Below are 18,188 nucleotides of genomic sequence, written 5' to 3' on the forward strand. Positions count from 1 at the left end.
CATTTATCAGCATTTCTCTGACTTCATTCCTCCATTGAGTCAAAAAACATATGATTCCAGGAGGACTATGAGCTGTTGCTATCGATAAGGTGTCTGATTCATCATTTTCACCTCGAATAGAAGTAGAGGGACTTTTGTCAGAGGTTGCTTGTTGTGAGCGCTGAGGGAACTTTATGCACTTGGCCAGATGATTCTGCATCTTTGTTGCATTCTTCACATATGATTTGGCACAGTATTTGCAAATGCACACAGCTTTTCCTTCTACATTAGCTGCAGTGAAATGTCTCCACACATCAGATAGTGCCCGTGGCATTTTCCTGTAAAGATAAGAAAAGAATGAGTAAAAAAAGTTACCAGTTTAAATTATTTCTAACTTGGCTCTTCTAAAGGCAACAAATGTCCAACTTTAGGGGGTCCCTAAATATACCGAATTTGACAGAGACCCGTGCCGACAGCAAGATGCATCAATCTCACATCATACTCTTTTTGGCCAAATGGCATCAGATACATGGGCTGCATATACTGAGAGAGAGGCGCTGTTTCACTCGCTCAGATGCTTTCAGCCACTTTGCAAATTGAAGGAAAATTAAGAAACATGATATGATAGTTTTGTATTTATTTTTATTGTTCACATTTCGGGGGAGCATGGCTTGCCTTGGCATCCATCAATACACATCTCTGTAGTAGGCCATATGACCATCGCCATATGACCATCGCTGAAGGACATCTGTTTACATTCATCAAATGGAGCATGCACAGTTGGATGCTGGAATTATTTTGATGCCGCAGGTATCCTACTTTTTTAAGTGATTTGTTTAACAATCAGATGAAAACATCATGACTGGTTGTGTTCATGCCACAAATGTAATACATTTTTACCCTTACTTTACGTCTTTGCGATAAGGCCCCTTTTAGAGGCTCCCTCGGATTTCATGGTATCATTCACACTGGACGCATTTCTACATTCTGTAGTTAAAAGGCTAAGGCTATGTGATCAAACCACCAGTTCCTCCCCTGGAGGCCTACTTTACGAACACATATTTTTTCCTTAGCTGCTGCTTACCCTCCCTCTCCCTTTAGTACTTCTCAATCGTGAATTATAATTATTCACGCTCTTCACATGCCTGCTAACCATTTGATCTCAATCAGTTTCATGGGAATATGAATTAATATTTTCTTGAATTATGTAGTGTTGCATCGTGAGTGAATTTTAGAGCAGGCCTGGTGGCATGCGCTGAGAGAGAAATGAGAACATTCCAACTATCATCCTAAATGTGATAAGACATTTGGTGGTGCTTTTGTGTTAACAGTAATGTCATACTATGCTATTAAAGTTGGTTATGTTATGCAGAACACAAATGAATCATTATGTGATCATGACATTGATTTAGCTTTGATGTAACTTCATTAAAAGAGCACCCTGTAGGCTCTGATATGTTAGTGATGGGAAGGAAGACAAGGAAAAGAATACCCCCAAAAATATAGTAAAAAAAACATCTCCTTGCAAAAAAATGTATACTTTAAATATTTGGAATAATAAAGATTTTTTTTTATATTTTATTTTTATAAAAACAAAAGTATATATATATATATATATATATATATATATATATATATATATATATATATAGTTTAGTTCCCCATATGTGTGAAGTGGGTTCAAAATAATAACGATGATGATGATAATAATAATTAATAACAAATGGCACTATTTTTTGTTGTATTATTTAAACAACAACACTATTTTCACATACTTTATATAGACACTATGGTGCTGGAGATAATGAACATAAGTTTGAAAAGTAGTGGAATTCCCCTTTAAATTAACCAATACATTTACAATTGTTAAAGGAATTAAATTTACATTTACATTTAAGTCATTTAGCAGACGCTCTTATCCAGAGCGACTTACAAATTGGTGCATTCACCTTATGACATCCAGTGGAACAGTCACTTTACAATAGTGCATCTAAATCTTAAAGGGGGGGGGGGGTGAGAGAGAATACTTATCCTATCCTAGGTATTCCTTAAAGAGGTGGGGTTTCAGGTGTCTCCGGAAGGTGGTGATTGACTCCGCTGTCCTGGCGTCGTGAGGGAGTTTGTTCCACCATTGGGGGGCCAGAGCAGCGAACAGTTTTGACTGGGCTGAGCGGGAGCTGTACTTCCTCAGTGGTAGGGAGGCGAGCAGGCCAGAGGTGGATGAACGCAGTGCCCTTGTTTGGGTGTAGGGCCTGATCAGAGCCTGGAGGTACTGAGGTGCCGTTCCCCTCACAGCTCCGTAGGCAAGCACCATGGTCTTGTAGCGGATGCGAGCTTCAACTGGAAGCCAGTGGAGAGAACGGAGGAGCGGGGTGACGTGAGAGAACTTGGGAAGGTTGAACACCAGACGGGTTGCGGCGTTCTGGATGAGTTGAAGGGGTTTAATGGCACAGGCAGGGAGCCCAGCCAACAGCGAGTTGCAGTAATCCAGACGGGAGATGACAAGTGCCTGGATTAGGACCTGCGCCGCTTCCTGTGTGAGGCAGGGTCGTACTCTGCGGATGTTGTAGAGCATGAACCTACAGGAACGGGCCACCGCCTTGATGTTGGTTGAGAACGACAGGGTGTTGTCCAGGATCACACCAAGGTTCTTAGCGCTCTGGGAGGAGGACACAATGGAGTTGTCAACCGTGATGGCGAGATCATGGAACGGGCAGTCCTTCCCCGGGAGGAAGAGCAGCTCCGTCTTGCCGAGGTTCAGCTTGAGGTGGTGATCCGTCATCCACACTGATATGTCTGCCAGACATGCAGAGATGCGATTCGCCACCTGGTCATCAGAAGGGGGAAAGAAGAAGATTAGTTGTGTGTCGTCTGCATAGCAATGATAGGAGAGACCATGTGAGGTTATGACAGAGCCAAGTGACTTGGTGTATAGCGAGAATAGGAAAGGGCCTAGAACAGAGCCCTGGGGGACACCAGTGGTGAGAGCACGTGGTGAGGAGACAGATTCTCGCCACGCCACCTGGTAGGAGCGACCTGTCAGGTAGGACGCAATCCAAGCGTGGGCCGCGCCGGAGATGCCCAACTCGGAGAGGGTGGAGAGGAAGATCTGATGGTTCACAGTATCGAAGGCAGCCGATAGATCTAGAAGGATGAGAGCAGAGGAGAGAGAGTTAGCTTTAGCAGTGCGGAGCGCCTCCGTGATACAGAGGAGAGCAGTCTCAGTTGAATGACTAGTCTTGAAACCTGACTGATTTGGATCAAGAAGGTCATTCAGAGAGAGATAGCGGGAGAGCTGGCCAAGGACGGCACGTTCAAGAGTTTTGGAGAGAAAAGAAAGAAGGGATACTGGTCTGTAATTGTTGACATCGGAGGGATCGAGTGTAGGTTTTTTCAGAAGGGGTGCAACTCTCGCTCTCTTGAAGACGGAAGGGACGTAGCCAGCGGTCAGGGATGAGTTGATGAGCGAGGTGAGGTGAGAAGGTCTCCGGAAATGGTCTGGAGACCCAACTAAAATTAAACACTCTTGTCAATTCATAAGGATTTGTAATTCCCTTATTCTATAATGATAGACAGAGCCCAGTCTTAAAATCAGACAGCAGAGTTTATTCTCGAAAGTACTGAGTACATACACATTTTACCACAGGTTATAAACTGAAAATGACGTCAGCGTTTTCTAAATTTTCAGTCTCTACTTGACACTGGTAGAAAGGCTCTATAGCTCTCAAGCCTTCCCTCCTCGCCTAGAGCCAAGGTCAGCCAGTGTAGATAAGCATTCTAGTCAGTCTGGAGATATAGTTCATTCATTTATACCAAGGAACAGACCGTCATTGTTCTAAACTCTTGACCACATTCACACACACATTATTTTCAGTACTGGGATCAAGAAAGAAAACTCATACATATACAGAATAGTGTTCTGATTAGTACATATACAGTAACATAATAGTATTCGGGTTAGTACATATACAGTAACACACTAGTATTCTGATTAATCAGTTCTGATTGAAATGTATACATAATTAGTCATCATTGATAAAAATTCCCTTAACAACAATGTATTAAATTGAGATTTTGTGGAACTGGCCTACACATAATAACCCATTATGTCAATGTAGGATTATGGTTTTAGAAATGTTTACTAATTAATAAAAAATGAAAAGCTGAAATGTTTTGAACCAATAAGTATTCAACCATTTCGTTATGGCAAGTAAAAATAAGTTATAAAAATATTAATATATTATAAAAATGTGATTAACAAGACACATACGAAGTCGCATGGACTCGGTGCTTAACAAGTAATACATTGCATGGACTCACTCTGTGTGCAATAATAGTGTTTAACATTGTTTTGTTATGACAACCTCATCTCTGTTCCCAACATATACAATTACAGTATCTGTAAGGTCCCTCAGTCGAGCACTGAATTTCAAACACAGATTCAACCACTAAGACCAATGGAGCTTTTCCAATGCCTCACAAAGGGCACCTATTGGTAGATGGGTATAAAAAAAGACATTGAAAATCTCTTTTAGCATGGTGAAGTTATTCATTACAATTTGCATGGTGTATCAATACACTCAGTTACTGCAAAGATAAAAGCGTCCTTCCTAACTTAGTTGCCAGAGAGGATGTAAACCAGGGATTGGCGACTTTAAAACATTTACAGAGTTTAAATGGCCGTGATAGGAGAAAACTACAATGTTGTTGATCCATCCTCAGTTAATACACAATGCTAACCTAAATGATAGAGTGAAAAGAAGGAAGCTTCTATAGAATAAAAAATATTCCAAAACGTGCATCCTGTTTGCAATAAAAGTTAAACTGCAAAAAAATGTGGCAAAGAAAGGAATTTCAAGTCCTGAATACAAACCGCTTATTTTGGCAAATCCAAAACAACACTTCACTGAGTACCACTCTTCAAATTTTGGTGGCCGCATCATGTACCATGGGTATGCTTGTCATCAGCAAGGACTAGGGAGTTGATTCGGATAAAAATAAACTTAATAGAGCTTAGGCAAAATCTTAGAGGGAAAACCTGCTTGTGTCTGCTTTCCAACAGACACTGGGAGACAAATTCAACTTTCAGCAGGACAATAACCTAAACCACAAGGCCAAATATACACTGGAGTTGCTTACCCAGACAACATTGAATGTTCCTGAGTTGCCTAGTTACAGTTTCGACTTAAATTGGTTTGACAATCTATCGGAAGACTTGAAAATGGATGTCTAGCACAGGAGGTTGGTGGCACCTTAATTGGGAATGGGCTCGTGGTAATGACTGGAGCGGAATCAGTAGAATGGTATCAAATACATCAAACACATGGTTTCCAAGTGTTTGATGGCATTCCATTTACTCCATTCCAACCATTATTATGAGCTGTTCTCCCCTCAGCATCCTCCACTGCTGTCTATCAATGACCAACAACCAACTTGACAGAGCTTGAGTTTTTAAAATAACAATGTGAAAATATTTTACAATCCAGGTGTGCAAAGCTCTTAGAGACTTACCAAGAAAAATGCACAGCTTTAATCGCTGCCAAAGGTGATTCTAGCATGTTTTGACTCAGGGGTGTGAATACTTATGTAAATTAGATTTCTGTATTTCATTTTTTATAAATAAAACATATTTTCACTTTATCATTATGGGGTATTGTGTAGATGGGTAAAAAAGTGAATCTATTTTGAATTCAGACTGTAACACAACAAAATGTGGCATAAGTCAAGGGAAGGGGTATGAATACTTTCTGAAGGCATTGTATGTGGACTAGGTGAAAAAGGGTAAATGGATGATGGTGGGTATGTTTGCCTATTAGAGAAGAGGACACTATTGTGAAAGCCATCCTGAACGGTGATGTGACTACGTTACGAGCTATGGCTAAAGACACCGGGAATAACATACTGCGTCCTGACAAGTATGGATGGATCCCGCTGCACGAGGCTGCATATTATGGCCAAGACCAGTGTGTCAGGGTTCTTCTTGGAGGTAAGTGCAATTCAAAACTCCATAGATGTACATAGTGATGCAAAGTCATTCATTGGATTATTGTTGTCCTTTATGGTTTAACAATGGATATTTTCTGGGCTCACGCCAATTTTCTATTTATTTTTCACATTTGAATGCAATAGTAGTCCATACCAAATAGAACACCAATTTTAACCTTAAAAACACCAACATGTTTTTTGCTCAAAAGCACTAATGTAGTCCATTTTATTTTACCCCAAATTGGTATTCATTGCAAAAAAACACTGTCTGTCAAGCATTAACACTTTTCATTCATTAACCTTTTGTAATACATGTAAATAGATATATATTTTCAGGGTACATACATTTACAACTGTGCCAAATGTTGTGCATTTACCATAAAGTTCACTATTGAGCCCATATTTTCAGTTTAGTCATGCACCATTAATAATACTGAACTAGCAACCTTTCTGTTACTGGCCCAATGCTCCAACCACTACGCAGCGTGCCACCCCTCACTAGTATACAAAATAAATATAATTTTTCATTCCTCCATATTGACACAGAACTCATGATACGTATATTATATTTTTTTTGTCTGTAAGTAGTTGGTTGACAAAGTAAAAAAACATTCAAAAGGATTTAAAAAAGCCTTTCGAAATGATGTTATTCTAAATTTACCCCTGTGGGCGCTTTTATGGTTAATATTTAATTACAAAGTATTTCACAGTTTTCCATGTAAATGCCAGCTAAATAGCGGACTTTAAAAAAACTGTATAAAATAAAGAAAAAACCTAGTCTCATGTTTGTCTCCTGTGTTGTTCTTTCCACTTTTCAAGCTCAACCTGGAATGATTAACAAATGCGACCTGAAAGGCCAGACTGCTCTTATCTTGGCGGTGGGCAGGGAAAGGGTGGCCTGTGTAGAGGCGCTTCTGGAGAAAGGGGCAGACCCAGAACTCGCCACAAAGGAGAGAGAGACCCCCCTCTACAAAGGTAACACATTTGCCTACTAGACCTACTAAGACCTATATCTTCCAACCTCTTTGTCATTATCCTTTTGTTCTATACGTAGTCATAGACTACTTGACTGATAGTAAAATAACTTGTTGGGCAGCAACACTGAGAAAACCTTGGCTGAAAAACTTGCCTTTGGGTTGGCTGGGCTGTAGATTTGAAAGAAAATCACTGGTATAAGAAACATGGTGGTGGAATATCCCTCCAGACCATGCCTACAGCGATTGAATGCTTTTACATTTGTGGGGAGTACTAGTGAACAAGTGCACACTTCCGGAGAAAGGAGAGGTGATTGGAAGACCAATAAAACTACACCCAAAATCTGCCATTACAGATTCGCTCTCCCAGTACCTGCAAGCTGTACCCTGGGAATAACCTCAAACCCTTGTTTAGGAAACACTGCCTACCATGACTAACAAAGGCTGGGAAATCTTCCATTTCTCCCCTGTCTGTCAATCTTTGACCGTATTCCACAGCTTGTGAAAAGGAGAATGCTGAGATTGTGGCCATGCTTCTGAATCACGGTGCTGTGGTGAACAAACACTGCATCCAGGGCTGGACGGCTCTCCAGGAGGCTGTGAGCCGCAACAGTGTGGAGATATGTGAGATGTTGCTCAAGGCCGGGGCTAAGCTCAGCCCAACCAACATGTACGGTATCACGCCCCTGTTTACTGCAGCCCAGAGTGGATGCGTGGAAACACTTCGATTTCTCATTAAACACGGTACGATTTTCCCCTCGAAAAGCGGGTGAATTCTGTAGGCCAAATGACATTACACCGAATTGAGACAGTCCACACACCACATAGAGCTGTTATGGAACTCTAACCATGGATCTTTGGTTGATGTTTCTTACTGTATGTCACACTGAATATATGTTGTAGGTGCTGATATCAACAGCGAGGCCAGCGATGGGGCCACAGCTCTGTATGAGGCGGCTAAGAATGGCCATGAAGACATTGTGAAGCTTCTTCTTTCTCAGAATGCTGATGCCAACAAAGCGGGCAAGAAAGGACTTCTGCCACTACATATCGCTGCCCAACGAGGAACTGATGGGTAGGCGCAATTAGCTTCAATAACCTTGAAATATGGGAAGACATCCCCGCACAGTACACTTAAAGGGATAGTTTGCCCGAATTACAAAATTACATTTTGGTTTACCCTTTACCCTGTGAGCAGTCTGTGGACAAGGTATGACAGCAATCCATGTTTTGTTTACCTGGCCACCGTTTCCAAGTGCTGTGGCACATATCCAAGGCAATGCTACCGATATTAGCATTTTTCGCACTTCAAGTCCAAATCAGCTGAATTAAGTTACTTACAGATTATTTTTGATGCTGTATGTCTCATTATATGAGAGGCACAGTGCCTTCAGAAAGTATTCATACCCTTTCCTTTGTCTTATTCCACATTTTGTGTGTTAAAGCCTGAATTCAAAATAGATTAAATCGTTTTTTTTCTCTCACCCATCTACACACAAAACCCCATGACAACAAAGCGAAACCATGTTTTAAGAATTTGTCAAATGTATTGAAAATTAAACACAGAAATATCTCATTTACATAACTATTCACACCTCTGAGTCAATACTATGTAGAAACATAAGCAATCTAAACAGCGGACGTTACCATTGGCGACGAGTGAAACGCGCAAGAGAAGAATGCAATATACAAGACAAACTACGTACCTATGTGAGTAAACACAGACAGCAACAACAGCCTAGCTAGCATCATATTCAGCTAACATCGTACATTACGGTACAACACCACGATAGCTAGAGCACAACTCAATCGGCTCGAGGTGGAAAAAATGGATCAACAGATTCAATAATTTTCTAGTTGCATTAGACATTGCGGATAACACACAGAAAATGGCATTACTGTTACACTATGCAGGGTCGGATGTGTACGGTATACTTTTAAATTGTATTTATTTATTTCACCTTTATTTAACCAGGTAGGCTAGTTGAGAACAAGTTCTCATTTGCAACTGTGACCTGGCCAAGATAAAGCATAGCAGTGTGAACAGACAACACAGAGTTACACATGGAGTAAACAATTAACAAGTCAATAACACAGTAGAAAAAAAGGGGGAGTCTATATACAATGTGTGCAAAGGCATGAGGGGGTAGGCGAATAATTACAATTTTGCAGATTAACACTGGAGTGATAAATGATCAGATGGTCATGTACAGGTAGAGATATTGGTATGCAAAAGAGCAGAAAAGTAAATAAATAAAAACAGTATGGGGATGAGGTAGGTAAAAATGGCTGGACTATTTACCATTAGACTATGTACAGCTGCAGCTATCGGTTAGCTGCTCAGATAGCTGATGTTTGAAGTTGGTGAGGGAGATAAAAGTCTCCAACTTCAGCGATTTTTGCAATTCGTTCCAGTCACAGGCAGCAGAGTACTGGAACGAAAGGTGGCCAAATGAGGTGTTGGCTTTATGGATGATCAGTGAGATACACCTGCTGGAGCGTGTGCTACGGATGGGTGTTGCCATCGTGATCAGTGAACTGAGATAAGGCGGAGCTTTACCTAGCATGGACTTGTAGATGACCTGGAGCCAGTGGGTCTGGTGACGAATATGTAGCGAGGGCCAGCCGACTAGAGCATACAAGTCACAGTGGTGGGTGGTATAAGGTGCTTTAGTGACAAAACGGATGGCACTGTGATAAACTGTATCCAGTTTGCTGAGTAGAGTGTTGGAAGCCATTTTGTAGATGACATCGCCGAAGTCGAGGATCGGTAGGATAGTCAGTTTTACTAGGGTAAGCTTGGCGGCATGAGTGAAGGCTTTGTTGCGGAATAGAAAGCCGACTCTTGATTTGATTTTCGATTGGAGATGTTTGATATGAGTCTGGAAGGAGAGTTTGCAGTCTAGCCAGACACCTAGGTACTTATAGATGTCCACATATTCAAGGTCGGAACCATCCAGGGTAGTGATGCTAGTCGGGCATGCGGGTGCAGGCAGCGATCGGTTGAAAAGCATGCATTTGGTTTTACTGCAAGAGCAGATGATGACTATGTTACAGCTGTAGCCAAGCTCAATGCAAATTTCTGTCCAAAAGTCAAGACAGAAAATGGAACCTACGTTTTCAGACAAGCAAGACAAAATGAAAACGAAACCTTGGATGCTTACCACACACGATTGAAGCAATTAGCATCCACCGGATGGGGCTAAAAGATGTTTCAATGGCTCTCCAACAACTACTTGATACAGGCAGCACACAAGAGATGTCAGATAAACAAGCTGCAGGCATGGAGAATGCTCATTCAAAATCACAAAAATAACTTTCAGTGTGCACTGTGCAAAATAAAAAATATAACAAAAGCCAGGGCTACAAAAATGAAAGCGACAAAAGTCGAAACAGAATACGCAATAACTGTGGAGAAAAATTCCCACAACGAAGGAGGACAAACAAATTGCCCTGCAAGTGGGAAAAAACGGAAGTGTGGAAAGTTGAATCACTTTTAAAAAATGCTGTAGATCAAACCACCAAGTCCACTCCTCCAGTTGCTGAAAAACGAACCCAACAGCGTCCGAAACACGAAATGCATAAAGTGCAGTCACAAGACGACAAAAAGACACAAAAACAAGACACCTCACCAAGCTCTGATGATGATTATTTGTATGTTGTGTGTACACTACAGAAACCATCCCAACCACACATCCAAGTTACCATTTTGAACACAACTGTGGATGTTATTTTTGATTCCGCTGCAAGCGTTAAAATTGATGTCACATGTGACAAGTTAAAGCCCAGCTGTGAATTAAAACAGGCTAAAACAAACATCTTTGCTTATGGCTCCGAACCACTTCCACTGAGAGGAAAATTCACAGTACCAGTCTGCTCCAAGACTAACATGGTGGATACCACTTTCTATGCAGTCAAAGGTGAATCTGGCTCACTACTTCGCTGTCAGACAGCAACAGACCTTGGACTTCTGAAAATAATAAACTCTCGGTCCACTCCAAGCGAACCAGCTGATGGTTAATTCATAAGCCAGTTTACAAACGAATACCAGGACCTCTTCCAAGGCATTGGAAAACTCAAAGACTTTCAAGTGAAGCTGCACATTGATGACACAGTTCAAACAGCAGTACAACCACACAGGAGTATTCCTTTCCACGTGAAAGAAAAAGTTCAACAGGAGCTTAACACACTACAAAGCCAAGACACCATTGAAAAAAATCAGCGGGCCAACGCCATGGGTATCCCAGACCAAAACCAAAGACCCCTGGTAAATCCTGATCCTCAAAATGTCCCGGAAGTTTGCAGTCTACTTTGTATGATACAATACTGCTCACGGTTCATCCCAGACTTCGCAACAACCACACAGCCTCTTTGTGAGCTCACAAGAAAAGATCACACCTGGTGCAGCACACGACGACATCCTACTTTGACCCAGCCAAGAGGTCGACACTGTTAGTTGACGCCGGCCAAGATGATTTAGGTGCCATACTAAGTCAGCACAACCCTACAAGTGACAAAGACGTTCAGATCATCGCATATGCCAGCGGAGCGCTTTCAGAGATTGAATAGCGCTACTCACAAACCGAGAGAGAAGCTCTGGCGATCATCTGGGCATGTGAACCCTTTCACTTGTATCTCTACGGAGCTCACTTCACGGTCCTCACAGACCATAAACGAGTAGAGCTTATCTTCAACAACCCAAAAGCCACACCCCCAGCATGACTTGAGCGATGGAGACTGAGACTACAACCCTACAGCTACACTGTGAAGTACAAAGCCAGTAAAAATAACCCCGCCGAATACATGTCAAGACATCCCATCGCAAGCGAAACAGCACAAAGAACCTCTTGCATGGCAGCCAAATATGTGAACTTTATCATTGACAACACAGTTCCCAAAGCTGATTCTAAAAGAGGTGCAAGAAGAAACAAAGACTCAGCTCTACAGAAGGTGATGTGCCTATTGTCCACAGGAACTTGGCAAGATTCACTACATGACACGCAAGATGTTGATTTCCAAACATTAAAAGCACTCTTTCGCATGAGACATGAACTAACAATCAATGCACAAGAAAACATCCTTTCTGAGAGGAACACGGCTCGTTCTTCCAGCCTTTCTCCATAACAAAGCAATCAACCTAGCTCACACAGGACATCTAGGTATTGTGAAAACAAAACAGCTACTGAGAGAGAATGTTTGGTTTCCAGGCGTGGATGACATGGTAGAAAAAAAGCAATTCAGCACTGCATTCCATGTCAAGCTGCCACTGCAGGAAATCATATGGAACCACTGTCTATTTTCGAAACATTGACAAAGTACCTGAGATTGTAAAAATGGACAATGGACCTCCCTTCAATGGACAGTCCTTCACAGATTTCAGCCACTACCTTGGATTTAAACACAGAAAGATAACACCTTACTGACTGAGAGCTAATGCTGAAGCAGAACGCCTAATGAGAACACTCAAGAAGTCTGTCACAGTCACAAACTCTGAAGGAAAGCCTTGGAAACAAAATCATGACAGTTTTCTGAGAAACTACAGCAACCTCTCACGGAACTAATCAACAAGAAAGAAAACTTTGCACTACACTTCCCACAATGCCTCACTTCGCACCAAACATCAAGCTACGTGACATGCAAAGCAACGTATGAAAGAGACTGCTGACTACAAGAACCGAGCACAAACCTTGACACTCAAACCAGGAGACACGGTACTCTGCTGTCAGCATGTCAAAGGAAAACTCACGATTCCCTACAATCCTAAACCTTACAAAGTCATGAGAATCAAAGGATCGATGATAACGGTGGCACGTTCTGGATGTCTGGAAACAAGAAACTCATCCTTCTTCAAAACGCTCCCACCGTCTCAATGATGAAGACCACTGTGCTCTTGGAAACTTTCAACACTAGAAATGGTTTTATACTCTTCCCCAGATATATGCATCATCACAATAAAATCTCGGAGATCTACGGACAGTTCCTTGGACTGTCAACTGTGGGATCTTATATAGATGTGTGTTTCTTTCTAAATCATGTACAAACAATTGAATTGACCACAGGTGGACTCCTATTAAGTTGTGAAATCTCGAGCATGATCAAAGGAAATTGGATGACCCTGAGCTCAATTTGGAGTATCATAGCAACGTGTGTGAATATTTAAGTAAATTAGATATTTCTGTACTTTATTTTCAATACATTTGCAACATTTCTAAAAACATGTTTTCACTTTGTTATTATGGGGTATTGTGTGTAGCTGGGTGAGAGAAAAAAAACGATTTAATCCATTTTGAATTCAGGATGTAACGGAATAAGTCAAGGGGTATGAATACTTTCTGAAAGCACTGTATGTTTATTCTCAATTTCCATTTTACAAATAGCCTACACCAGGGATTGCCAAATTATTACAATTATGTTGCGTACCCCTGGCCTACATATTATATATATTATTATTATTATATATATTATTATCATACATTGTTGTATTGTTTCCAGAAAAACCCTGCTGACTTATGACTTCTAGAATTATGACAAGTCAGTTAAGTAAGTGCCTATGTCTGAATGGAGTTGCCAATGAAGTTGTGGTAGATAAGCGCTCCTTTAACATGTGACTTTAACCCAAGCTTTGCTCAGTAGAATATTTATTTATGAGTTATTAAAATGTTTTTTGGTCCTCTGTAATATTGTTGCATATGAATATTTTCATGTTTTCTGTAACCATTGCTTTGTTTATGGAGGTTTACTTTGTGTTAGCTTTTTAATGTGTTTTTTGTTGTTGTCATCAATGTCAGTAAATGTAATCATTCACACTCAATCCATTGAGTGGCATGATATCCATGATGTTCATCCCCATGTGGTCGATGTGTGTGGTATGACAACAGAATTATCTAAGCTTTTATTTAGCGTTATAGCAAGCTGTCAGTTTACAGTATCAGAGGAGACCTGCTCACACAAAGTGAGTTGGATGTTGGAAAACAGCTCCAAAGCTGATAAATCGATTCACCATCTGGTCCCAAAAATGTTTTGGGCCATGAATGGCTACCTCAACATGCAATCTTTCATAGGGGTCAAAGGTCATACGTGTATGCATTTTGGGGTATATTGAGCCAAATTGGGCAGCATTAGGATGGGCTCTATTATCACAGGGTAACCCGACGATAACTACACCGAACAAGATCAGTCCCAGCAGCCTATTTTCAAGATGGCCACCACCATAACTGAATAAATAATTGGTGTAATAAGATCATAATGAGTGCACCAAACTTTACATGAAGCTAGGAAAAGCCTAAACATTGATGGCTTGCTATTGTACACATTTTCCAATATGGCCATTGATTTTAATTGGATTGGTCTAACATTGACACAACTCTTTCAATAATACTGTCGGTAGAATCTGCCCAATAATAATTATTCCTTCATTAATTATTCCTTTAACATTCCTTTATCAGCCTGTGAACATTCTATTGCATAGACTCACTACAACAAAATATATAAAGGTTTTGGAAAACATAGAAAGCACATTTCTTGGAGAGGATATCATATATAAATCTGATCAGGGGCTTGTAGGGAACAATTTACCATCAAACCTTTGCCTCACTAAAGTGGACAAATTGTTCCACTGACACATGTATTTTAACTTCCAAACCAACAAGATGGAAAGATGTTACATTCCATATATTTAGCAAAAGATAATGTTTTAAAAGTGCAAACAACTTCAGTTTGTTGCTATGCAAGATGCCATCTTGACTATAGAAATATAATGAATCATTCTACATTATGTGAGCTTGCCACAGATAACCATTCTGATTGGTTACTGATGACGCAATTCAAGTTCAGGAGGATACGTTCAGGTAACCTCGGTCCAACGCTGTGATTTCAAAAATGCATGAAAATGCAAAAATGCATGAAAATGCAAAATGTTTGTTGAATGCATTAAATTAATATAAATATATAATATATAAATGAACAAAAATATAAACTCAACATACAACAATTTCAAAGATTTTACTAAGTTACAGTTCATATGAGGAAATCAGGCAATTGAAATAAATAAATTAGGCATTAATCTGTAGATTTCACATAACTGGAAATACAGACATGCATATGTTGGTCACAGATACCTTAAAAAATGGGCCTCACAGTCTCGTCACGGTATTTCTGTGTATTCAAATTGTCATTAATAAAATGCAATCATGTTCGTTATCCGTATGCCTGCCCATACCATAAGGCCGGTTGGACGTACTGCGAAATTCTCTAAAATGAGATTGGAGGCTGGTTATGGTAGAGAAATTAACATTAAATGATCTGGCAACAGCTCTGGTGGACAGTCCCACAGTCAGCATGCTAGTTGTACACTTCCTCAAAACTTGAGACATCTGTGGCATTGTGTTGTGTGACAAAACTGCACATTTTAGAGTGGCCTTTTATTGTCCTTTTATTTTATTTATTTGTGCACAACATTTTATAGAAATAAGCTTTTGTGCGTATGGAACATTTATGGGATCTTTTATTTCAGCTCGTGAAACATATGACCAACACTTTACATGTTGCATTTATATTTTTGTTCAGTGTAATTAGGTGTGCTTGCTGAAGGCAAAGCACAACTCTAGATTTCTCTGTCGTCTTCTTCTTATTGTATTTCTTCCACCCGCTCTAGAGTTTCAACAATGTAAGCTATTAAATAGTCCAGACTGCCCCAACTTAGATTGCTTGAGAAAATATTTTTGACAGCATTTATACTTTTTGAACTACAACCATATTTAAATAAGCTCCCAATGCATTTCAATGTCAAAGGTCGCTAAACTCTTTCACCATTTATCAACTCCAACTCAACGTTAAAGGGATATTTCGGTAATTTCGCCCTTTATCTACTTCCCTAGAGTCAGAAGAACTTGTGGACACCAATCTCCGATTGCAGTTTGAAGGAAGTTGCTAACTAGAGCTAGCGTAATTGCAAACTAGAGTTGGCACAAAGACTATGGGTATGTATCTGTGTCAGAGTCTATGTGATGTGGGTAAGTCGGAGTCAGGCGCAGGACACAGAGATGAGTAATAATAGTGACTTTACTCAAATATAATCTTCCAACAAGGAGAACAAAAATCCAGAAACACATAATGGGAAGCAGGTGTGTACAATACGGACAACATAAATGTAGATTGGCGGGGGCTAGAAAGCTGGTGACGTCGACCGCCGAATGCCGCCCGAACAAAGAGAGGCACCAACTTCGGCGGAAGTCGTGACAATCTGCTAGCATGCTAGAACTATACCCATTTAAAATGTACTTAGCTATTTCAGTCTGTTTTCAGCCTATTTTGGTAGGATGGAGTTTTGGCATGCCTGGTGACATCTCCAGATGCTAAATTAGTTAATAAAATAGTTTCAAATCTCTATGCCAATTACAGCTACTTTTCAGTTTCCCCATCCCCACACAGACCACTCCCAAGACAGAACAAGCAAAATTCTTGATTGAGAAATTGCTATTTGCTAAGAAGCTATTTTTGTTTCTTTTTTACCATTTTAAGGTACTTAAAGTGATAGCTCACCCAAATCATCTATAAGTGACTTTGTTAAGCATTGTAATACATTTTTCGATACTTTCAGATGATTTGTACATGATGCATGAAAATATTGTAATATCGGTCCCATGATTTCAATTTGGGTTTTTGCCACAAATGCGAATACATTTCATACCTTGTCCATAGACTGCTTACAAGATAAGGAAACTAATATGTAATTTTGTAAACTTGAACTATCCCTTTAAAGCAGCAATGTGTAACCTTTTGGGCGACCTGACAAAATCCACATAGAATGTGAGTTATAGATCTGTCATTCTCATTGAAAGCAAGTCTATGAAGCAGTAGATCTGTTCTGTGTGTGCTATTGCTATGCCTCCCCTTATTAAGTACATTTTTTGTACACCAGCTTCACAGCTGAAAATACAATATTTTTTGGTTACGGAAAGATTAACTATACTATACTTGCTTTTTTGTCACATGAACTGAAATTACGCAACTTATTCAAATTTGAGCAAAAAGGAAATGTTTGCGTGATTTCTGCATAGTGCATCATTAATTGTTGCCTATATAACGCTAGTGCTTAAAAAATCATTAAACATCTTCTTGTGGACTAAAAATCAGATTCACTCCAAATGTGGTCTTTGGACTCATCACAATAGTCCCTAAAGAGTTTCAGAACGTAAAATTGATATGCTACAATACGCTAAAAACACTCTTATTGTCATGAACATTAGGACCAAATTAACCATTTAGAATGTATGCCCATGGTACATTTCTTAACTTAGTTTGAGAAAATCTAAGGGATTGGTAAAAAGATGACTGAGTTATTGACAAATCAAAAATCAGATTTTAGGTGTACATTTAAACCCCTGTAAAATGGCTCCACAGTGGCTTTTCAACATGAAACGTGTCGCTCTCCTCACTTTCATCTGGAGGCAAATACCCCGCTGAGCTCATGCTGCCCCTTCAACACGCAGCAGTCCAGCCTTTCGAAACCCGTTGATGATAGTGGATTTTTTTGACAATGCTCCACGCTGTCAGGACCCACTGGCAGACTTGACCATAAGTTGCTCTTCGCCTGCGGCCCGTTTTAGTGAAGGATTTCTCCCCACTTGTCATCCAAGCCTCCCACTGAACAAGGAGTGCCACCTTAAATGCACGATTTACACTGATGTCGAGTGGCTGCAAATACTTTGGGCCATATGCTTTTCTTCCCTCTGAAAGCTTTTGTTGTCTTTTTGCACTGAGTCAGTTCCTCACGCTGCTTTCCAACGTCTTATCATCGACTCATTAAGGCCAAGCTCCCGTGCAGCAGCTCTATTTCCTTTTCCAACAGCCAGATCGATCGCCTTCAACTTGAAAGCTGCATCATATGTATTTCTCCGTGTCTTTGCCATGATGAGGGTGACAAAATTACTACCGTAATCAGAATGATGGGAAGTTTGAGCGTGCGCGATTTCCGTCACATTATTATTGCTCAGTTTTTTGGCGGCATGAATCTTGTGAAAGCGGGTAAAATCCATAAATTAGCCGTGTCATTGTATAAACCGCGAGGTTCAATGTGTGGGAATAAAGTAGCGGCTTATAGTCCGGAAATTACGGTAACACTAATGCTGAAAATCATCTGCAATCATCTTTCCTCATGAACCATACTTCAGATTCACTCCAGATTTTGTATTTAGAATCATTACATCAGTCTTTAATAGTTTTGAGAAAAAATAGTTGCTACATTCTAAT

The 18,188-nt window shown here is 40.3% G+C and overlaps 1 protein-coding gene across 2 annotated transcripts in view; it reads left to right on the forward strand.

Annotated features, from left to right (window-relative positions):
* Positions 1-18,188, forward strand: part of asb2a.1 (ankyrin repeat and SOCS box containing 2a, tandem duplicate 1) — a 32,601-nt gene that overhangs the window by 10,469 nt on the left and 3,944 nt on the right. For both annotated transcript variants that reach the window (XM_046291821.1, XM_046291820.1), the window contains exons 3-6: positions 5,796-5,965; positions 6,784-6,939; positions 7,437-7,682; positions 7,842-8,013. In XM_046291821.1, the coding sequence (XP_046147777.1) occupies positions 5,796-5,965; positions 6,784-6,939; positions 7,437-7,682; positions 7,842-8,013 (744 nt within the window). The remainder of the gene's footprint in view (positions 1-5,795; positions 5,966-6,783; positions 6,940-7,436; positions 7,683-7,841; positions 8,014-18,188) is intronic.

This window comes from Oncorhynchus gorbuscha, linkage group LG12, assembly GCF_021184085.1.
Source record: "Oncorhynchus gorbuscha isolate QuinsamMale2020 ecotype Even-year linkage group LG12, OgorEven_v1.0, whole genome shotgun sequence".
Lineage (NCBI taxonomy): Eukaryota > Metazoa > Chordata > Actinopteri > Salmoniformes > Salmonidae > Oncorhynchus > Oncorhynchus gorbuscha.